This window comes from Cherax quadricarinatus, chromosome 35 (assembly GCF_038502225.1).
Source record: "Cherax quadricarinatus isolate ZL_2023a chromosome 35, ASM3850222v1, whole genome shotgun sequence".
Classification (NCBI taxonomy): Eukaryota; Metazoa; Arthropoda; class Malacostraca; order Decapoda; family Parastacidae; genus Cherax; species Cherax quadricarinatus.
This window is the reverse complement of record NC_091326.1, coordinates 34,987,006-35,012,250: the sequence shown is the minus strand read 5'-3', so window position 1 is coordinate 35,012,250 and position 25,245 is coordinate 34,987,006. Positions and strand designations below refer to the sequence as shown.

The window sequence follows — 25,245 nt, the reverse complement described above, 5'->3', positions numbered from 1 at the left end:
TTCAGGAACAAGCTGAAGTATACAGTCACTGGCAGTACCTCCAACACTCACATACTTCAGGAACAAGCTGAAGTACACAGTCACTGGCAGTACCTGCAACACTCACATACTTCAGGAACAAGCTGAAGTATACAGTCACTGGCAGTACCTCCAACACTCACATACTTCAGGAACAAGCTGAAGTACACAGTCACTGGCAGTACCTGCAACACTCACATACTTCAGGAACAAGCTGAAGTATACAGTCACTCGCAGTACCTGCAACAGTCACATACTTCAGGAACAAGCTGAAGTATACAGTCACTGGCAGTACCTCCAACACTCACATACTTCAGGAACAAGCTGAAGTATACAGTCACTGGCAGTACCTCCAACACTCACATACTTCAGGAACAAGCTGAAGTATACAGTCACTGGCAGTACCTGCAACACTCACATACTTCAGGAACAAGCTGAAGTATACAGTCACTGGCAGTACCTGCAACACTCACATACTTCAGGAACAAGCTGAAGTACACAGTCACTGGCAGTACCTGCAACACTCACATACTTCAGGAACAAGCTGAAGTACAGTCACTCGCAGTACCTGCAACACTCACATACTTAAGGAACAAGCTGAAGTACAGTCACTGGCAGTACCTGCAACACTCACATACTTCAGGAACAAGCTGAAGTACACAGTCACTGGCAGTACCTGCAACACTCACATACTTCAGGAACAAGCTGAAGTACACAGTCACTGGCAGTACCTGCAACACTCACATACTTCAGGAACAAGCTGAAGTACAGTCACTGGCAGTACCTGCAACACTCACATACTTCAGGAACAAGCTGAAGTATACAGTCACTGGCAGTACCTGCAACAGTCACATACTTCAGGAACAAGCTGAAGTATACAGTCACTGGCAGTACCTGCAACACTCACATACTTCAGGAACAAGCTGAAGTACACAGTCACTGGCAGTACCTGCAACACTCACATACTTAAGGAACAAGCTGAAGTACACAGTCACTGGCAGTACCTCCAACACTCACATACTTCAGGAACAAGCTGAAGTATACAGTCACTCGCAGTACCTGCAACACTCACATACTTCAGGAACAAGCTGAAGTACACAGTCACTGGCAGTACCTCCAACACTCACATACTTCAGGAACAAGCTGAAGTACACAGTCACTGGCAGTACCTGCAACACTCACATACTTCAGGAACAAGCTGAAGTATACAGTCACTCGCAGTACCTGCAACAGTCACATACTTCAGGAACAAGCTGAAGTATACAGTCACTGGCAGTACCTCCAACACTCACATACTTCAGGAACAAGCTGAATTATACAGTCACTGGCAGTACCTCCAACACTCACATACTTCAGGAACAAGCTGAAGTATACAGTCACTGGCAGTACCTGCAACACTCACATACTTCAGGAACAAGCTGAAGTACACAGTCACTGGCAGTACCTGCAACACTCACATACTTCAGGAACAAGCTGAAGTACACAGTCACTGGCAGTACCTGCAACACTCACATACTTCAGGAACAAGCTGAAGTACACAGTCACTGGCAGTACCTGCAACACTCACATACTTCAGGAACAAGCTGAAGTATACAGTCACTGGCAGTACCTGCAACACTCACATACTTCAGGAACAAGCTGAAGTATACAGTCACTGGCAGTACCTGCAACACTCACATACTTCAGGAACAAGCTGAAGTATACAGTCACTGGCAGTACCTGCAACACTCACATACTTCAGGAACAAGCTGAAGTATACAGTCACTGGCAGTACCTCCAACACTCACATACTTCAGGAACAAGCTGAAGTATACAGTCACTGGCAGTACCTCCAACACTCACATACTTCAGGAACAAGCTGAAGTACACAGTCACTGGCAGTACCTCCAACACTCACATACTTCAGGAACAAGCTGAAGTATACAGTCACTGGCAGTACCTCCAACACTCACATACTTCAGGAATCACGTTTTTTTTTTAATTATGTGGTTATATTTTCCTTGAAATTAGCTCTCTGTGAAATAAGATACAGTTTTATTATTGTCATTATTATTATTTTTATAATTATTATTATTATTATTATTATTATTATTATTATTATTATTATTATTATTATTATTATTAGATCTGTGGAAAATACTGTATATATTTTCCAGAAATACAGTAGTTATATGTAAATAGATGGCCATACTGTATTTGATAATATTTATGTCATAAAAAACGGGAAGCTGCACCTGCACAGAAGGACACTCATTGCTGTTTGAACTGGTCAACTGTTAGTGAATATTGGCAAGAATTTTTCGTGCTCTAGAAGTTAAAATTGGGCTGACACCTCTCAAATAGGAGAAGAAATTGTTGGATGTGCATTCCTGCATAACTTGAGTATTAGTCGACAGGACAGGACAACTCCAGGAACCTCAGATAAGCTGTCTAATTTATGTTTAAATTCTGGCCAGTAAATTTTTCATAAATTTAGGCAAAAGGGGGGGAGGAGGTCCTGTACATGACACATTAATCTCCAGTCAAATTGGTGAGTGTTATGATTAAGATATATTCTCCTTCTGTTATATAAATGTGTTTATATATAATCATTTTTTAATTTAATATACAGTCCACAAATTTATATATTTACCAGCATTCCTGGTGATGTATTTTTCATTTGTAATTAATAGGTCCAGAGCAACTTGTGGATATGACAGTGGTAGGTATCGAAGGGGGACATTTTTTGCGACCTAGGTGTCCCAAATTCCTACTTGTCTAACTGATAAATAATAATTATTTTGTTCATTTACTGTTATGTACATAATGATACATTCAGATAAATGCAATTTTCCACAAGATCAATACTGCTGCTGATAAATATTTTTCTCAGTTCTTAGTTACTTTCTCATCTTCATTACCCGTTATTGTTTTTTCACTTCTAAGTAAAGCAGTAGCGTGGTAATTATTATTTATAATTACTAATGAAGTTATTATTTGTTCTTTATTAATAATTATAAATCGTTAGTATTAATTATATACCAATAATTATTATCATAGTATTCATGAGTGTTTAACCTGTAAGGGACAAACATTATCTGGAAACAGGAGGTAATCAGGTCTAGTCAAAGCAGGTAGCTTTAATTCCTTGGATCAAGAGTATTCCCAAATCCTGCCTTTGGTAGAACTTCCATATCAAAGAACATCATTCATATTAAAATTACGGTATATAATAATGCTTATAATTTAGGATTTTGTTATTCGTTATCGCTTGTTCTTTCAAGAATGACTCACGAAATCGTAATGACACGATTGTAAATAAGTTATACCAAGGGTGGGGTTAGAACCTGCGATCAGAGTCATAAAACTCCTGGTCCAGTGGCTAACGCGTCGGTTTGGAGTTTTTTGACTCTGTGATCGCGGGTTCTAACCCCACCCGTGGTATGGGTGGGGTTCACACACCAATTGGTGCCATAAATGTACAATGCTGAAGAAATATTAATTTCATGATATCTGGATCAAAAGTTCTAAACGAGATGTGTTTTCAAGTTAGACTTGACAGTATGTAAAGTCAAAGGACACAAGTGCAACTAATGTGACATTTTTATTGTGGCAACGTTTCGCTCTCCAGCAGCTTTGTCAAGCCGTTACAAACAATAAATCATAAAAGTATTTTTTTAAGTGTGTTGGTAATAACGGCAGATTTTAGTTTGACTCAAAATTTGTTCCTCAAGTGATCATTCTCTTAACTTGTGGAACTTTTAGAGCAATTCGACTGTGGTTTCCAAAGTTTTTCAGGTTGGCGCCCCCCCCTCCCCTGCCTCCCAGGCCACACCCCTAGCAACCCCCCCCTGGCTCCCAGGCCACACCCCTAGCAACCCCCCCCCCTGGCTCCCAGGCCACTCCCCTAGCAACCCCCCCCTGGCTCCCAGGCCACACCCCTAGCAACCCCCCGTGGCTCCCAGGCCACACCCCTAGCAACCCCCCCCTGGCTCCCAGGCCACACCCCTAGCAACCCCCCCCCCTGGCTCCCAGTCCACACCCTTAGCAACCCCCCCTGGCTCCCAGGCCACTCCCCTAGCAACCCCCCCCCCTGGCTCCCAGGCCACACCCCTAGCAACCCCCCCCTGGCTCCCAGGCCACTCCCCTAGCAACCCACCCCTGGCTCCCCGGCCACTCCCCTAGCCACCCCCCCCTGGCTCTCAGGCCACTCCCCTAGCAACCCCCCCCTGGCTCCCAGGCCACTCCCCTAGCCAACCCCCCCTGGCTCCCAGGCCACACCCCTAGCAACCCCCCCCTGGCTCCCCGGCCACACCCCTAGCAACCCCCCTGGCTCCCAGGCCACTCCCCTAGCAACCCCCCCCCGGGCTCCCCGGCCACACCCCTAGCAACCCCCTCCCCTGGCTCCCAGGCCACTCCCCTAGCAACCCCCCCCCTGGCTCCCAGGCCACACCCCTAGCAACCCCCACCCCGGGCTCCCAGGCCACACCCCTCGCAACCCCCCCCGGGCTCCCAGGCCACACCCCTAGCAACCCCCTCCCCTGGCTCCCAGGCCACTCCCCTAGCAACCCCCCCTGGCTCCTAGGCCACACCCCTAGCAACCCCCCCCCCGGGATCCCAGGCCACACCCCTAGCAACCCCTCCCCCGGGCTCCCAGGCCACACCCCTAGCAACCCCCTCCCTTGACTCCCAGGCCACTCCCCTAGCACCCCCCCCTGGCTCCCAGGCCACACCCCTAGCAACCCCCTCCCCTAGCAACCCCCCCTGGCTCCTAGGCAACACCCCTAGCAACCCCCCCTGGCTCCCAGGCCACACCCCTAGCAACCCCCCCTGGCTCCCAGGCCACACCCCAAGCAACCCCCCCTGGCTCCCAGGCCACACCCCTAGCAAACCCCCCTGGCTCCCAGGCCACACCCCTAGCAACCCCCCCTGGCTCCCAGGCCACACCCCTAGCCACCCCCCCAGGCTCCCAGGCCACACCCCTAGCAACCCCCCTTGGCTCCCAGGCCACACCCCTAGCAACCCCCCCTGGCTCCCAGGTCACACCCCTAGCAACCCCCCGCCGTGGCTCCCAGGCCACACCCCTAGCAACCCCCCCTGGCTCCCAGGCCACACCCCTAGCAACCCCCCATGGCTCCCAGGCCACACCCCTAGCAACCCCCCCTGGCTCCCAGGCCACACCCCTAGCAACCCCCCCTGGCTCCCAGGCCACACCCCTAGCAACCCCCCCTGGCTCCCAGGCCACACCCCTAGCAACCCCCCCCTGGCTCCCAGGCCACACCCCTAGCAACCCCCCTCCCCTGGCTCCCAGGCCACACCCCTAGCAACCCCCCCCGGCTCCCAGGGGAGGGGGGTTGCTAGGTATTAGATTTACTGCAAATTCAAAACAACAGTAACTAATTTAACATGATAAACAAGCATATTTATTTCACAAATAAAAATTAACACAGCAAACCAGTTTAACAATATAAAGAGTAAATTTACATCTCATCTGTAACAACGTTGTCTTCACAGCTGTAATGAGATGGATGTACTTGGTGAAGGAATATCAGCTTATCAGACTTGAAGGAACTAACAACAAGTCTTAGATCCCTGCATTCACTAACTTGGAAAGAAGCTTGGTGACTGCACTGAAGCCTCGCTCTACTAAATATAATGTTAGGAAGCTTGGTGACTGCACTGAAGCCTCGCTCTACTAAATATAATGTTAGGAAGCTTGGTGACTGCACTGAAGCCTCGCTCTACTAAATATAATGTTAGGAAGCTTGGTGACTGCACTGAAGCCTCGCTCTACTAAATATAATGTTAGGAAGCTTGGTGACTGCGGTGAAGCCTCGCTCTACTAAATATAATGTTAGGAAGCTTGGTGACTGCACTGAAGCCTCGCTCTACTAAATATAATGTTAGGAAGCTTGGTGACTGCGGTGAAGCCTCGCTGTACTAAATATAATGTTAGGAGGGCAATAAAGTACATCTTGACTTTGTTCCACAATGCAGGGTAGAAACGTTTTTTTGGCCAAAATTCTTGATATGATTTTTTGAACTTTAATATTAGCTCGGTGTCATTTTGGAGTGAAATCAGTTCTTCCTCTTCCATTCCTGTTAATTTTATTCTTTGTAAAGCGTTTGTGTTTCTAAAGTATTCGTGACTTAGATTTTCTCATACGGATTTTGTTAAACGATCCCTTGGCTCTGTTGCCGCCCCCTTATCGCCCTTTTTTTCCTCAACGCCCCCCTGAATCTTTCCACCGCCCCCCAGAGGGACGGTGCCACCCACTCTGGGAATCACTGATTTAAACGACAAATAAAAACCAAATATTAAAGAAAGGTAAACACGACAAAAAGAAAAACTTATACAATCAATGCAATGTTTGACCTTTCGTCAACACAATTGCCCATAACACAAGATTAACCTATATACTACAGCTACTTTGCTCAATTGCCCTTTCGGGTTTGGGGCTTAATCTATAATAATAATAATAACAATAATAATAACAATAATAATAATAATAATAATAATAATAATAATAATAATTATAATAATATAGCTATTTCCAGTTCCAAGTTGTGAGTGTTGAGTGGTGGTAATGTTGTTAATGTTGAGACTTTTGGAAGTGTTTTGAGTGTTGAATGTTAATAGGGTTGTTCATTATATTTTATGTAAAGTAAAAGGACACAAGTGCAACTAATGTGACATTTATTGTGGCAACGTTTCGCTCTCCAGGAGCTTTATCAAGCCGTAATGGCTTGATAAAGCTCCTGGAGAGCGAAACGTTGCCACAATAAATGTCACATTAGTTGCACTTGTGTCCTTTTACTTTACATATTGTCGGTAATTCTACCAACTTTATTACATTATATTTTACTTACCGAAAAAGCAAAGACTTTCATGACTGCGGCAACGTCTCCGAAGACGAACTCAGAGCCGGCGTCTGTGGTGGCCAGGAAGGCGGAGACTTTGTCAGCCACACACTGGAAGATAGCACGACCCAACGACCACCTGAGGATTATCAAGCCCAGCAGGAACTGCAGCCCCATACCCCACACAACATGACGCCATCTCACCTGCAGGAAGATGGATACCGTGACACACTGGAGGATAGGAGGGGCCTGGGCCCGGCTCTACCAGTACATATATTAGACACATGTGCAGCAGCACTTGGGTATCTTAAATATGGCAACGTTTCGCCACACAGTGACTTCATCAGTCCAATGGAGCCACTGTGTGGTGACACGTTTCCACAATAAAGATACCCAAGTGCTGCTGCACATGTGTCTAATTTATCAACTTGTCGGTTCCCGGAACCATTTATCTACATTTTATGGGAATAGAAAAAATCTCGGAACTCATCAAAGATAAAGGTTAGGCCTACCCAGGGACCCAGTTTACTTTAATTTTACAATCTGAGGAAAAAAGTTGTCTAGGCTGGTAGTGTGGATGCAATATACGGCTTTAATGATCCTTGTGTAGCCAGTAGACCTTAAATTTAATAAATCAATCAACATTACTTATCAATCGGATTGTCCTAAAATTGTAACACTGTTTTGTATATTCTTAATATAAGCAGAGGTATCACGGTCACTGCACAACCAGGAGAGAGGCATCTTTTGCTTTCAATAACACTTACCCTACCAATGAGAGAGGGAGAGATGCAGGGTTGGGAGAGTGAGTTGCAAGGGTATGGAAGCGAGTTGCAGTGAGTGGAAATTATTTGAAGGTGTATGGGTAAGTTGTAGGGTGTAGGAATGAGTTGTAGGGGTATGGGAGTTGTAGGTCTGTGGGAGTAAGTAATCCTGGAAGATTCTCTACTGATGAGCCACACTTCCTGGTGCTGGCGTAGAGCACCACACGCAATGGATATCAAAGGCCATTTAATCGTTAGAGATTGTTTCGTTCAAGGGGCAAATGAAGCCAAGTGTGCGGAACACGTGACATAATGGCAATCGATTGTTCTCTCATCGTACCTCTGACTACTTGATGAGAGCACCACTCGACGACTTAAACCTATGCTCTCCTTCCACAAGTACCCTGGACACAAACTCAGGGAGGAGGCCATCAAGGTGTTTAGTCAGCTTTTGTGGTATTTCTCAGAGAACGTGGCGTGGTTTGCCCTCTTTAATGATCGTGTACAAGACTAAAGAAGCCATGATCAACTCGCGTCCCGCAAATGCCCTGAAGCAACAGAATGGCAAGGTATTCGACCATCGCACTCCATTGGAGGCGTACCTCACAAGTGAGTCTTGGAATAATGAAGAAGTGGCCAAGAAGCTCTTGACAAAGGCCCAACACTGTGCCACTTGGACTTTAGGTTCAGTCATAAAGATTCAGGGTCAGACTTCTCAAGTCGTTGACGACTGTGCCTAACGAGATTTCGCTCTTGTACTATCCAACAACTCTGTGCTGATGATATTCGAGACCCAGAAACGAGCGGCTAACCAACAGGCACCAAAGTGGAGTAGAAGAAATAATGTAGATTTTTGCTCTACAGACAACAAGGGAAGTACCATAGTTCACATAACTGGTGTTCTAATAATGATGGGTTTTGCTGCGTAACAATGCAGGCTTAAAATATTCATTACAAATATAAGTTACTATGATTTTGAAGTAAAACATTAACAACTTAACAACTACTTTTATATTTCAATTTTCATATCGTGTAGAAAAGGCGTTTACTCGACTCACAATGACTGTACTTAATATGTTCACTTAAAGCGGGTTATAACCGAAGTAATGTTAAGGATGTTTACAATGTGCAGATTCTTCATTCTTATAGCGTCTATAAAGGGTAATAATACTACGACAAGCTGGTAAGTCACTGAGCTATAGCGCTTCCTGAGTTACAGCGCTTCCTGAGTTACAGCGCTTCCTGAGTTACAGCGCTTCCTGAGTTACAGCGCTTCCTGAGTTACAGCGCTTCCTGAGTTACAGCGCTTCCTGAGTTACAGCGCTTCCTGAGTTACAGCGCTTCCTGAGTTACAGCGCTTCCTGAGTTACAGCGCTTCCTGAGTTACAGCGCTTCCTGAATTACAGCGCTTCCTGAGTTACAGCGCTTCCTGAGTTACAGCGCTTCCTGAGCTACAGCGCTTCCTTCATAATAAACTAAATTATCTCCCACCTTGGTCACACTAAGCCACACAAATCTCGCTCCCATAATCCTACAAAGTGACTTCCTTACCGACCAAAATTTGAACGATCCTGGGTCTACCCTGTCACCTATGTTGCCATCTTAAGGCCTACTGTGGTCAGACAATGATTTTACTTACGCTAATTAAACCTACATCTTAAGTCTTATGTAACTATGTAAACTGCATTCTTAGGCTTTGTGATAAATTTATTAGTAACTTTAACTTTGTTGAAAGTCTGAAGCTGATCGGAAGAAGTATTCTAAAAACTATCGCAAGAAAACGAGAAAAATGCTGAAAAAATTGAGGCAATCACTGGTATTCTTTTTCAGGCCTACCTAATAATGAATAAAGAGAAGCGTATTACACTGTTTGTATGACACCAATGTTTGATTTTAAGGTGTTTTTTTTATTATTTTAAGGTGTTTTTCCTTGGCTATGATAGGGACAGCAGCGCTGTATAGCCCTTGTGGTTTAGCGCTTCTTTTTGATTATAATAATAATAATGATGATAGAGACAGTGATGGAAACTTATGTTTACATAAATATGTGTGTGTGTGTACTCACCTAGCTGTACTCACCTAGCTGTACTCACCTAGTTGTACTCACCTAGCTGTACTCACCTAGTTGTACTCACCTAGCTGTACTCACCTAGCTGTACTCACCTAGCTGTACTCACCTAGCTGTACTCACCTAGCTGTACTCACCTAGCTGTACTCACCTAGCTGTACTCACCTAGCTGTACTCACCTAGCTGTACTCACCTAGCTGTACTCACCTAGCTGTACTCACCTAGCTGTACTCACCTAGCTGTACTCACCTAGCTGTACTCACCTAGTTGTACTCACCTAGCTGTACTCACCTAGCTGTACTCACCTAGTTGTACTCACCTAGTTGTACTCACCTAGTTGTACTCACCTAGTTGTACTCACCTAGTTGTACTCACCTAGTTGTACTCACCTAGCTGTACTCACCTAGTTGTACTCACCTAGTTGTACTCACCTAGCTGTACTCACCTAGTTGTACTCACCTAGTTGTACTCACCTAGCTGTACTCACCTAGCTGTACTCACCTAGCTGTACTCACCTAGTTGTACTCACCTAGCTGTACTCACCTAGCTGTACTCACCTAGTTGTACTCACCTAGTTGTACTCACCTAGCTGTACTCACCTAGCTGTACTCACCTAGTTGTACTCACCTAGCTGTACTCACCTAGCTGTACTCACCTAGCTGTACTCACCTAGCTGTACTCACCTAGCTGTACTCACCTAGTTGTACTCACCTAGCTGTACTCACCTAGCTGTACTCACCTAGTTGTACTCACTTAGCTGTACTCACCTAGCTGTACTCACCTAGTTGTACTCACCTAGCTGTACTCACCTAGCTGTACTCACCTAGCTGTACTCACCTAGCTGTACTCACCTAGCTGTACTCACCTAGCTGTACTCACCTAGCTGTACTCACCTAGCTGTACTCACCTAGTTGTACTCACCTAGCTGTACTCACCTAGCTGTACTCACCTAGTTGTACTCACCTAGCTGTACTCACCTAGCTGTACTCACCTAGCTGTACTCACTTAGCTGTACTCACCTAGCTGTACTCACCTAGCTGTACTCACCTAGCTGTACTCACCTAGCTGTACTCACCTAGCTGTACTCACCTAGTTGTACTCACCTAGCTGTACTCACCTAGCTGTACTCACCTAGTTGTACTCACCTAGCTGTACTCACCTAGCTGTACTCACCTAGTTGTACTCACCTAGCTGTACTCACCTAGCTGTACTCACCTAGCTGTACTCACCTAGCTGTATTCACCTAGCTGTACTCACCTAGCTGTACTCACCTAGTTGTACTCACCTAGCTGTACTCACCTAGCTGTACTCACCTAGTTGTACTCACCTAGCTGTACTCACCTAGCTGTACTCACCTAGCTGTACTCACCTAGCTGTACTCACCTAGTTGTACTCACCTAGCTGTACTCACCTAGCTGTACTCACCTAGCTGTACTCACCTAGCTGTACTCACCTAGTTGTACTCACCTAGCTGTACTCACCTAGTTGTACTCACCTAGCTGTACTCACCTAGCTGTACTCACCTAGTTGTACTCACCTAGCTGTACTCACCTAGTTGTACTCACCTAGCTGTACTCACCTAGCTGTACTAACCTAGTTGTACTCACCTAGCTGTACTCACCTAGCTGTACTCACCTAGCTGTACTCACCTAGCTGTACTCACCTAGCTGTACTCACCTAGTTGTACTCACCTAGCTGTACTCACCTAGCTGTACTCACCTAGTTGTACTCACCTAGCTGTACTCACCTAGCTGTACTCACCTAGCTGTACTCACCTAGCTGTACTCACCTAGCTGTACTCACCTAGCTGTACTCACCTAGCTGTACTCACCTAGCTGTATTCACCTAGCTGTACTCACCTAGCTGTACTCACCTAGCTGTACTCACCTAGTTGTACTCACCTAGCTGTACTCACCTAGCTGTACTCACCTAGTTGTACTCACCTAGCTGTACTCACCTAGCTGTACTCACCTAGCTGTACTCACCTAGCTGTACTCACCTAGCTGTACTCACCTAGCTGTATTCACCTAGCTGTACTCACCTAGCTGTACTCACCTAGTTGTACTCACCTAGCTGTACTCACCTAGCTGTACTCACCTAGTTGTACTCACCTAGCTGTACTCACCTAGCTGTACTCACCTAGCTGTACTCACCTAGCTGTATTCACCTAGCTGTACTCACCTAGCTGTACTCACCTAGCTGTACTCACCTAGCTGTACTCACCTAGTTGAGGCTGCAGGGGTCGAGTCCAAGCTCCTGGCCCCGCCTCTTCACTGGTCGCTACTAGGTCACTCTCCCTGAACCTTGAGCTATATCATACCTCTGCTTAAAGCTATGTATGGATCCTGCCTCTACTACATCGCTTCCCAAATTATTCCACTTCCTGACTACTCTGTGGCTGAAGAAATACTTCCCAACATCCCTCTGATTCATCTGTGTCTTCAACTTCCAACTGTGTCCCCTTGTTACTGTGTCCAATCTCTGGAACATCCTGTCTTTGTCCACCTTGTCAATTCCTCTCTGTATTTTATATGTCGTTATCATGTCCCCCCTATCTCTCCTGTCCTCCAGTGTCATCAGGTTGATTTCCCTTAACCTCTCCTCGTAGGACATACCTCTTAGCTCTAGGACTAGTCTTGTTGCAAACCTTTGCACTTTCTCTAGTTTCTTTACGTGCTTGGCTAGGTGTGGGTTCCAAACTGGTACCGCATACTCCAATATGGGCCTAACGTACACGGTGTACAGGGTCCTGAATGATTCCTTATTAAGATGTCGGAATGCTGTTCTGAGGTTTGCTAGGCGCCCATATGCTGCAGCCGTTATTTGGTTGATGTGCTCTTCAGAAGATGTGCCTGGTGTTATACTCACTCTTTTTCCTTGAGTGAGGCTTGTAGTCTCTGGCCCCCTAGACTGTACTCCGTCTGCGGTCTTCTTTGCCCTTCCCCAATCTTCATGACTTTGCACTTGGTGGGATTGAACTCCAGGAGCCAATTGCTGGACCAGGTCTGCAGCCTGTCCAGATCCCTTTGTAGTTCTGCCTGGTCTTCGATCGAGTGAATTCTTCTCATCAACTTCACGTCATCTGCAAACAGGGACACCTCAGAGTCTATTCCTTCCGTCATGTCGTTCACAAATACCAGAAACAGCAGTGGTCCTAGGACTGACGCCTGTGGGACCTCGCTGGTCACAGGTGCCCACTCTGACACCTCGCCACGTACCATGACTCGCTGCTGTCTTCCTGACAAGCATTCCCTGATCCATTGTAGTGCCTTCCCTGTTATCCCTGCTTGGTCTTCCAGTTTTTGCACTAATCTCTTGTGTGGAACTGTGTCAAACGCCTTCTTGCAGTCCAAGAAAATGCAATCCACCCACCCATCTCTCTCTTGTCTTACTGCTGTCACCATGTCATAGAACTCCAGTAGGTTTGTGACACAGGATTTCCCGTCCCTGAAACCATGTTGGCTGCTGTTGATGAGATCATTCCTTTCTAGGTGTTCCACCACTCTTTTCCTGATAATCTTCTCCATGATTTTGCATACTATACATGTCAGTGACACTTGTCTGTAGTTTAGTGCTTCATGTCTGTCTCCTTTTTTAAAGATTGGGACTACATTTGCTGTCTTCCATGCCTCAGGCAATCTCCCTGTTTCGATAGATGAATTGAATATTGTTGTTAGGGGTACACATAGCACCTCTGCTCCCTCTCTCAGGACCCATGGGGAGATGTTATCCAGCCCCATTGCCTTTGAGGTATGTAGCTCACTCAGAAGCCTCTTCACTTCTTCCTCGGTAGTGTGCACTGTGTCCAGCACATGGTGGTGTGCCCCACCTCTCCGTCTTTCTGGAACCCCTTCTGTCTCCTCTGTGAACACTTCTTTGAATCTCTTGTTGAGTTCGTCACATACTTCACAGTCATTTCTTGTTGTCTCTCATCCTTCCTTCCTTAGCCTGATTACCTGGTCCTTGACTGTTGCTTTCCTCCTGATGTGGCTGTATAACAGTTTCGGGTCAGATTTGGCTTTCACTGCTATGTCGTTTTCATATTGTCTTTGGGCCTCCCTTCTTATCTGTGCATATTCGTTTCTGGCTCTATGACTGCTTTCCTTATACTCCTGGGTCCTTTGCCTTCTATATTTCTTCCATTCCTTAGCACACTTGGTTTTTGCCTCCCTGCACCTTTGGGTGAACCATGGGCTCATCCTAGCTTTTTCATTATTCCTGTTACTCTTGGGTACAAACCTCTCCTCAGCCTCCTTGCATATTGTTGCTACATATTCAATCACCTCATTAACTGGCTTCCCTGCCAGTTCTCTGTCCCACTGAACCCCATTCAGGAAGTTCCTCATTCTCGTGTAATCCCCTTTCTTGTAGTTTGGCTTCATTCGTCCTGGCCTTCCTGCTTCTCCCTCCACTTGTAGCTCTACTGTGTATTCGAAGCTTAAAACCACATGATCGCTGGCCCCAAGGGGATTTTCATATGTGATGTCCTCGATATCTGCACTACTCAAGGTGAATACTAAGTCCTGCCTTGCTGGTTCATCCTCTCCTCTCTCTCTTGTAGTGTCCCTTACGTGTTGGTACATGAAGTTTTCCAGTACCACCTCCATCATCTTAGCCCTCCATGTATCTTGGCCCCCATGCGGCTCCAAGTTCTCCCAATCGATCTCCTTGTGGTTAAAGTCACCCATGATCAGGAGCTTTGCCCTGCATGCATGAGCTCTTCTGGCCACTGCAGCCAGTGTGTCAACCATCGCTCTATTGCTCTCGTCGTACTCTTGCCTTGGCCTCCTACTGTTCTGTGGTGGGTTATACATCACTGCTATTACCACCTTGGGACCTCCAGAGTGAAGCGTTCCCGCTATGCAATCACTTTCTTCTCCGTTGTCTCCTCTCTCCAGCTCATCAAAATTCCATCGGTTTTTGATCAGCAATGCCACTCCTCCACCCTCCCTGTTTCCTCTGTCTTTCCTCAGGATCTGGTATCCCGTTGGAAAGATGGCATCTGTTATCATACCTGTAAGATTGGTTTCTGTGTGTATGTATATGTATATGTGTATGTATATGTGTGCATCTGTACGGAAATATCCATAGATGTATGTATAAATGCATATATGTGTGTGCGAGGGCATGTTTGAACAGGAGAATATAGTGGGTGACAGGGTGTAGCATATTAGTCATGAGATGCTTACCAAATATACATTAAGGTGCGGAGTGTCATTTGTTCATAATATTTATCCATTGTGAAAATTGGACTAAATATAAGCTGATTTTCAGAAATTTTTTTTTGGATTTAGTGTACAATTATTACAAATGTCTGTAACGTGACTATTGGCATAATATATATTGCAAGTGTAATGCCTGTTGAGGTGTACGTGTTTTAGCTGTATTTAGTAGTTAACATTATTGTGTCATGTAGGTTCTGAATTTAGGTGTTTTATTCTACATTGTCTGTGTAAAAAGGTGCCACTTGTTTTAGATCGTTGAATTAGCGTCTATTACTTTTAGGTTTCTGGGAGATAACAGGAGCAGCACATTTCACCCAGCAGGGTGGTCGGTGTGTGCACCGAATTATCTAGATTCCATACGAAGAATGTCTAAATTGGATGAAATGATCGTCAGTAGCGAGTTGTAAATGGTGTTGTATAGGATGTAATGGCAATAGAGTCAGTACACATTATCCTTGTAATCAAAAGTGTAAAATTGAGTATATTGTTTAATATTCTTTGTATAAGGGGACAATGTCATATTCGTGAGGTGTGTGTTGTGTGTCGTGTATATATTAAAGGTCAGAAGAACGGGGTTTATTTGTATAATCTGGTAATAGTGAAAGTTTACTTTTTGAGGGGTACTGTAATTTTGTTTTGTATTATTCTTATAATTACTCACAGGTGTGGGTGAGTATCGGTTGTGTAAGTTATAGACAGTGTTGCTGTATAATCCTACGGGTTTAGTGCTTCCCCCTTGATTATAATAATAATAATATAGACAGTGTTGTACTGTCATGATGTCTCATTGTAACACAGTAGATTGTTTGTAACACAGTAGATTGTGTGTAACACAGTAGATTGTGTGTAACAGTAGATTGTAACACAGTAGATTGTTTGTAACACAGTAGATTGTTTGTAACACAGTAGATTGTGTGTAACACAGTAGATTGTAACACAGTAGATTGTGTGTAACAGTAGATTGTGTGTAACAGTAGATTGTAACACAGTAGATTGTTTGTAACACAGTAGATTGTTTGTAACACAGTAGATTGTGTGTAACACAGTAGATTGTGTGTAACACAGTAGATTGTAACACAGTAGATTGTGTGTAACACAGTAGAATGTGTGTAACACAGTAGATTGTGTGTAACACAGTAGATTGTGTGTAACACAGTAGATTGTGTGTAACACAGTAGATTGTAACACAGTAGATTGTGTGTAACACAGTAGAATGTGTGTAACACAGTAGATTGTGTGTAACACAGTAGATTGTGTGTAACACAGTAGAATGTGTGTAACACAGTAGATTGTGTGTAACACAGTAGAATGTGTGTAACACAGTAGATTGTGTGTAACACAGTAGAATGTGTGTAACACAGTAGAATGTGTGTAACACAGTAGATTGTGTGTAACACAGTAGATTGTGTGTAACACAGTAGAATGTGTGTAACACAGTAGAATGTGTGTAACACAGTAGATTGTGTGTAACACAGTAGATTGTGTGTAACACAGTAGAATGTGTGTAACACAGTAGATTGTGTGTAACACAGTAGAATGTGTGTAACACAGTAGAATGTGTGTAACACAGTAGATTGTGTGTAACACAGTAGATTGTGTGTAACACAGTAGATTGTTTGTAACACAGTAGATTGTGTGTAACACAGTAGATTGTGTGTAACACAGTAGATTGTTTGTAACACAGTAGATTGTGTGTAACACAGTAGATTGTGTGTAACACAGTAGATTGTGTGTAACACAGTAGATTGTTTGTAACACAGTAGATTGTGTGTAACACAGTAGATTGTGTGTAACACAGTAGATTGTGTGTAACACAGTAGATTGTAACACAGTAGATTGTGTGTAACACAGTAGATTGTGTGTAACACAGTAGATTGTTTGTAACACAGTAGATTGTGTGTAACACAGTAGATTGTGTGTAACACAGTAGATTGTTTGTAACACAGTAGATTGTGTGTAACACAGTAGATTGTGTGTAACACAGTTGATTGTGTGTAACACAGTAGATTGTGTGTAACACAGTAGATTGTGTGTAACACAGTAGATTGTGTGTAACACAGTAGATTGTGTGTAACACAGTAGATTGTTTGTAACACAGTAGATTGTGTGTAACACAGTAGATTGTGTGTAACACAGTAGATTGTGTGTAACACAGTAAATTGTTTGTAACACAGAAGATTGTGTGTAACACAGTAGATTGTGTGTAACACGGTAGATTGTGTGTAACACAGTAGATTGTGTGTAACACAGTAGATTGTGTGTAACACAGTAGATTGTAACAGAGTAGATTGTGTGTAACACAGTAGATTGTGTGTAACACAGTAGATTGTGTGTAACACAGTAGATTGTGTGTAACACAGTAGATTGTGTGTAACACAGTAGATTGTGTGTAACACAGAAGATTGTGTGTAACACAGTAGATTGTATGTAACACAGTAGATTGTGTGTAACACCGTAGATTGTGTGTAACACAGTAGATTGTGTGTAACACAGTAGATTGTGTGCAACACAGTAGATTGTATGTAACACAGTAGATTGTGTGTAACACCGTAGATTGTGTGTAACACAGTAGATTGTGTGTAACACAGTAGATTGTGTGTAACACAGTAGATTGTGTGTAACACAGTAGATTGTGTGTAACACAGTAGATTGTGTGTAACACAGTAGATTGTGTGTAACACAGTAGATTGTGTGTAACACAGTAGATTGTGTGTAACACAGTAGATTGTGTGTAACACAGTAGATTGTGTGTAACACAGTAGATTGTGTGTAACACAGTAGATTGTGTGTAACACAGTAGATTGTGTGTAACACATTAGATTGTGTGTAACACAGTAGATTGTGTGTAACACCGTAGATTGTGTGTAACACAGTAGATTGTGTGTAACACAGTAGATTGTGTGTAACACAGTAGATTGTGTGTAACACAGTAGATTGTGTGTAACACAGTAGATTGTGTGTAACACAGTAGATTGTGTGTAACACAGTAGATTGTGTGTAACACAGTAGATTGTGTGTAACACAGTAGATTGTGTGTAACACAGTAGATTGTGTGTAACACAGTAGATTGTGTGTAACACAGTAGATTGTGTGTAACACAGTAGATTGTGTGTAACACAGTAGATTGTGTGTAACACAGTAGATTGTGTGTAACACAGTAGATTGTGTGTAACACAGTAGATTGTGTGTAACACAGTAGATTGTGTGTAACACACAGTAGATTGTGTGTAACACAGTAGATTGTGTGTAACACAGTAGATTGTGTGTAACACAGTAGATTGTGTGTAACACAGTAGATTGTGTGTAACACAGTAGATTGTGTGTAACACAGTAGATTGTGTGTAACACAGTAGATTGTGTGTAACACAGTAGATTGTGTGTAACACAGTAGATTGTGTGTAACACAGTAGATTGTGTGTAACACAGTAGATTGTGTGTAACACAGTAGATTGTGTGTAACACAGTAGATTGTGTGTAACACAGTAGATTGTGTGTAACACAATAGATTGTGTGTAGATTGTGTGTAACACAGTAGATTGTGTGTAACACAGTAGATTGTGTGTAACACAGTAGATTGTGTGTAACACAGTAGATTGTGTAACACAGTAGACACAGTGTGTAACACAGTAGATTGTGTGTAACACAGTAGATTGTGTGTAACACAGTAGATTGTGTGTAACACAGTAATTGTGTGTAACACAGTAGATTGTGTGTAACACAGTAGATTGTGTGTAACACAGTAGATTGTGTGTAGATTGTGTGTAACACAGTAGATTGTGTGTAACTCAGTAGATTGTGTGTAACACAGTAGATTGTGTGTAACACAGTAGATTGTGTGTAACACAGTAGATTGTGTGTAACACAGTAGATTGTGTGTAACACAGTAGATTGTGTGTAACACAGTAGATTGTGTGTAACACAGTAGATTGTGTGTAACACAGTAGATTGTGTGTAACACAGTAGATTGTGTGTAACACAGTAGATTGTGTGTAGATTGTGTGTAACACAGTAGATTGTGTGTAACACAGTAGATTGTGTGTAACACAGTAGATTGTGTGTAACACAGTAGATTGTGTGTAACACAGTAGATTGTGTGTAACACAGTAGATTGTGTAGATTGTGTGTAACACAGTAGATTGTGTGTAACACAGTAGATTGTGTGTAACACAGTAGATTGTGTGTAACACAGTAGATTGTGTGTAACACAGTAGATTGTGTGTAACACAGTAGATTGTGTGTAACACAGTAGATTGTGTGTAACACAGTAGATTGTGTGTAACACAGTAGATTGTGTGTAACACAGTAGATTGTGTGTAACACAGTAGATTGTGTGTAACACAGTAGATTGTGTGTAACACAGTAGATTGTGTGTAACACAGTAGATTGTGTGTAACACAGTAGATTGTGTGTAACACAGTAGATTGTGTGTAACACAGTAGATTGTGTGCAACACAGTAGATTGTGTGCAACACAGTAGATTGTGTGTAACACAGAAGATTGTGTGTAACACAGTAGATTGTGTGTAACACAGTAGATTGTGTGTAACACAGTAGATTGTGTGTAACACAGTAGATTGTGTGTAACACAGTAGATTGTGTGTAACACAGTAGATTGTGTGTAACACAGTAGATTGTGTGTAACACAGTAGATTGTGTGTAACACAGTAGATTGTGTGTAACACAGTAGATTGTGTGTAACACAGTAGATTGTGTGTAACACAGTAGATTGTGTGTAACACAGTAGATTGTGTGTAACACAGTAGATTGTGTGTAACACAGTAGATTGTGTGTAACACAGTAGATTGTGTGTAACACAGTAGAATGTGTGTAACACAGTAGATTGTGTAGATTGTGTGTAACACAGTAGATTGTGTGTAACACAGATTGTGTGTAACACAGTAGATTGTGTGTAACACAGATTGTGTGTAACACAGTAGATTGTGTGTAACACAGTAGATTGTGTGTAACACAGTAGATTGTGTGTAACACAGTAGATTGTGTGTAACACAGTAGATTGTGTGTAACACAGTAGATTGTGTGTAACACAGTAGATTGTGTGTAACACAGTAGATTGTGTGTAACCCAGTAGATTGTGTGTAACACAGTAGATTGTGTGTAGATTGTGTGTAACACAGTAGATTGTGTGTAACACAGTAGATTGTGTGTAACACAGTAGATTGTGTGTAACACAGTAGATTGTGTGTAACACAGTAGATTGTGTGTAACACAGTAGATTGTGTGTAACACAGTAGATTGTGTGTAACACAGTAGATTGTGTGTAACACAGTAGATTGTGTGTAACACAGTAGATTGTGTGTAACACAGTAGATTGTGTGTAACACAGTAGATTGTGTGTAACACAGTAGAGTGTGTAGATTGTGTGTAACACAGTAGATTGTGTGTAACACAGTAGATTGTGTGTAACACAGTAGATTGTGTGTAACACAGTAGATTGTGTGTAACACAGTAGATTGTGTGTAACACAGTAGATTGTGTGTAACACAGTAGATTGTGTTAACACAGTAACACAGTAGATTGTGTGTAACACAGTAGATTGTGTGTAACACAGTAGATTGTGTGTAACACAGTAGATTGTGTGTAACACAGTAGATTGTGTGTAACACAGTAGATTGTGTGTAACACAGTAGATTGTGTGTAACACAGTAGATTGTGTGTAACACAGTAGATTGTGTGTAACACAGTAGATTGTGTGTAACACAGTAGATTGTGTGTAACACAGTAGATTGTGTGTAACACAGTAGATTGTGTGTAACACAGTAGATTGTGTGTAACACAGTAGATTGTGTGTAACACAGTAGATTGTGTGTAACACAGTAGATTGTGTGTAACACAGTAGATTGTGTGTAACACAGTAGATTGTGTGTAACACAGTAGATTGTGTGTAACACAGTAGATTGTGTGTAACACAGTAGATTGTGTGTAACACAGTAGATTGTGTGTAACACAGTAGATTGTGTGTAACACAGTAGATTGTGTGTAACACAGTAGATTGTGTGTAACACAGTAGATTGTGTGTAACACAGTAGATTGTGTGTAACACAGTAGATTGTGTGTAACACAGTAGATTGTGTGTAACACAGTAGATTGTGTGTAACACAGTAGATTGTGTGTAACACAGTAGATTGTGTGTAACACAGTAGATTGTGTGTAACACAGTAGATTGTGTGTAACACAGTAGATTGTGTGTAACACAGTAGATTGTGTGTAACACAGTAGATTGTGTGTAACACAGTAGATTGTGTGTAACACAGTAGATTGTGTGTAACACAGTAGATTGTGTGTAACACAGTAGATTGTGTGTAACACAGTAGATTGTGTGTAACACAGTAGATTGTGTGTAACACAGTAGATTGTGTGTAACACAGTAGATTGTGTGTAACACAGTAGATTGTAACACAGTAGACACAGTAGATTGTGTGTAACACAGTAGATTGTGTGTAACACAGTAGATTGTGTGTAACACAGTAGATTGTGTGTAACACAGTAGATTGTGTGTAACACAGTAGATTGTGTGTAACACAGTAGATTGTGTGTAACACAGTAGATTGTGTGTAACACAGTAGATTGTGTGTAACACAGTAGATTGTGTGTAACACAGTAGATTGTGTGTAACACAGTAGATTGTGTGTAACACAGTAGATTGTGTGTAACACAGTAGATTGTGTGTAACACAGTAGATTGTGTGTAACACAGTAGATTGTGTGTAACACAGTAGATTGTGTGTAACACAGTAGATAACACAGTAGATTGTGTGTAACACAGTAGATTGTGTGTAACACAGTAGATTGTGTGTAACACAGTAGATTGTGTGTAACACAGTAGATTGTGTGTAACACAGTAGATTGTGTGTAACACAGTAGATTGTGTGTAACACAGTAGATTGTGTGTAACACAGTAGATTGTGTGTAACACAGTAGATTGTGTGTAACACAGTAGATTGTGTGTAACACAGTAGATTGTGTGTAACACAGTAGATTGTGTGTAACACAGTAGATTGTGTGTAACACAGTAGATTGTGTGTAACACAGTAGATTGTTTGTAACACAGTAGATTGTGTGTAACACAGTAGATTGTGTGTAACACAGTAGATTGTGTGTAACACAGTAGATTGTGTGTAACACAGTAGATTGTGTGTAACACAGTAGATTGTGTGTAACACAGTAGATTGTGTGTAACACAGTAGATTGTGTGTAACACAGTAGATTGTGTGTAACACAGTAGATTGTTTGTAACACAGTAGATTGTGTGTAACACAGTAGATTGTGTGTAACACAGTAGATTGTGTGTAACACAGTAGATTGTATGTAACACAGTAGATTGTGTGTAACACAGTAGAATGTGTGTAACACAGTAGATTGTGTGTAACACAGTAGATTGTGTGTAACACAGTAGATTGTGTGTAACACAGTAGATTGTGTGTAACACAGTAGATTGTGTGTAACACAGTAGATTGTGTGTAACACAGTAGATTGTGTGTAACACAGTAGATTGTGTGTAACACAGTAGATTGTGTGTAACACAGTAGATTGTGTGTAACACAGTAGATTGTGTGTAACACAGTAGATTGTGTGTAACACAGTAGATTGTGTGTAACACAGTAGATTGTGTAGATTGTGTGTAACACAGTAGATTGTGTGTAACACAGTAGATTGTGTTGTAACACAGTAGATTGTGTGTAACACAGTAGATTGTGTGTAACACAGTAGATTGTGTGTAACACAGTAGATTGTGTGTAACACAGTAGATTGTGTGTAACACAGTAGATTGTGTTGTAACACAGTAGATTGTGTGTAACACAGTAGATTGTGTGTAACACAGTAGATTGTGTGTAACACAGTAGATTGTGTGTAACACAGTAGATTGTGTGTAACACAGTAGATTGTGTGTAACACAGTAGATTGTGTGTAACACAGTAGATTGTTTGTAACACAGTAGATTGTGTGTAACACAGTAGATTGTGTGTAACACAGTAGATTGTGTGTAACACAGTAGATTGTATGTAACACAGTAGATTGTGTGTAACACAGTAGATTGTGTGTAACACAGTAGATTGTGTGTAACACAGTAGATTGTGTGTAACACAGTAGATTGTATGCAACACAGTAGATTGTGTGTAACACAGTAGATTGTGTGTAACACAGTAGATTGTGTGTAACACAGTAGATTGTGTGTAACACAGTAGATTGTGTGTAACACAGTAGATTGTGTGTAACACAGTAGATTGTGTGTAACACAGTAGATTGTGTGTAACACAGTAGATTGTGTGTAACACAGTAGATTGTGTGTAACACAGTAGATTGTGTGTAACACAGTAGATTGTGTGTAACACAGTAGATTGTGTGTAACACAGTAGATTGTGTACTTGAACCATTACCTTATAGTTCGTGTTTGTTTCTTTGTTATACATATACTTGTTTATGTACAATTCTATATGAAGGATTTATAACACAAATAACAAAGTGAAAAATTAATGCACATTGTAGGTTTAGCGCTTCTCTTTGTTTATAATAATAATGTATATTGTAAGTATTTCGGTTGATGTAATGTATAATGTTGTGTCATCTTGCTTAACATAGATGCAAAGTGATATAATGCGTAGGTGAGTTAGTTTAATATGTTTATTATGCACCCCATACCCATCCTGTGGGCGGTAGTCAAAAGATTACAGAGGTACATAATGGGTCCAGGGACTGGGCCTCAAAGTTTTGATAGCTGAGCAAGTTACAGAGGCAATGAATTCACAATTTACAAAGGTAATGAACTCACAATTTACAAAGGTAATGAACTCCAGGTAGGTCTAGTCACAATCATTACAAGTTACAAAGGTATTTACAGATTACAGAGGTACACAATGGGTCCAGGGACCGGGCTCCAAAGTTTTGATGGCTGAACTAGGTACAAGGTAATGAACTCACAAGTTACAAAGGTAATGAACTCACAAGTTACAAAGGTAATGAATACTGTAAGAATGGTTACTTACGTTTATACATGGCTGCAATCATGAACAAATTTTAGAGTAATGAGCAATTCACACTTCCACACCCGGTCACAACTGTAGTGAGTTATTGGTGCAAATGTTGATTGCTGAGTCTCTCTCTCTCTCACACACACACACACACACACACACACACATACAAATTCATACACACACACACATAAACACACACACACACACAAACTCATACACACACGCACACACACTCATACTCACACACACTCATACACACACTCACACTCATACACACACACACTCATACTCACACACACACACACACACACACACACACACACACACACACACACACACACACACATGCACACATGTGGTAATGCTTTATTTACAGCTAGCAAAGTCAGGGTATTTCTCCAGAATGGTCTGTAATATACCACTGTGGATAAAATACTTAGCCATTTCTTGAACACTTCTGAGTGAATTGTTTCTAAATTCATTAATTTTATCGCACTCCAGTACATAATGACGCAGGGTGTGACAATAATCCATCTGGCAAAGTTTACATTTCGTTTGGTCTACATCTGGTGGTGGTGATTTAACCTGCCAAAGATACTTGTAACCCAGCCGGAGCCGGGCGGTAGTGACATCCAAGAGTCTGCTTATTTTGTTGGATGCACCATAGACATGTGGCTCCTCCTGCATGATAGAATGATGATAGATGGACTCACTGGTGTCAATCTCCCTGAGCCTTAAGTCCATAAAATTCAGCTGAAGTTCTTTTCGTATTATTGTTCTCAAACTACTACCTGACAAGCCAAGATTGTAATCTACTCCCTCTTTGAAAGCATACAGCTTAGCCAATTTATCAGTTCTATCATGCATCTGAAGACCAATGTGAGATGGAATCCACAGCATGTGCACTCTGACTCCACTGTCCACAATCCTACCATACCTGTGTCTGGCTTCTGACACAAGCATGCCACAATTTATGCTTAATGAGTTGAGAGCATTTATGGATGACAGAGAATCAGTTACAATTAAACTGTCAATCTTTGATACATAGATGCATTTCAGTGCAAGGAGTATGGCAAACAGTTCTGTCTGAAGGGTAGAGGCCCAATTATTGATGCGTGCTCCAATTTCTTTAAGAGAGCCATCACTCTGTACGACAACAGCAGCACTACCAGCTGCACCAGTGGATTGGTGAACAGAACCATCAACGTAAATAATTTGCGAGAGTGTGTGCTGTGTGACTAAGTTATCAATACAGCTTAAGGCCTCATGTTTGGCTTCAAGGCGAAGTTTTGGTTGTGATTTAAGAAGTAGTTTGGGGGGAAATGGAGGAATGGTAGTTTGG

General features: G+C 42.4%; 1 protein-coding gene across 1 annotated transcript in view; it reads right to left on the bottom strand.

Moving 5' to 3' along the window:
- Nucleotides 1-25,245, bottom strand: part of LOC128688143 (uncharacterized transporter YutK) — a 105,486-nt gene that overhangs the window by 47,992 nt on the left and 32,249 nt on the right. Inside the window, exon 7 of the mRNA XM_070091508.1 lies at nt 6,868-7,062. Within this exon, the coding sequence (XP_069947609.1) occupies nt 6,868-7,062 (195 nt within the window). The remainder of the gene's footprint in view (nt 1-6,867; nt 7,063-25,245) is intronic.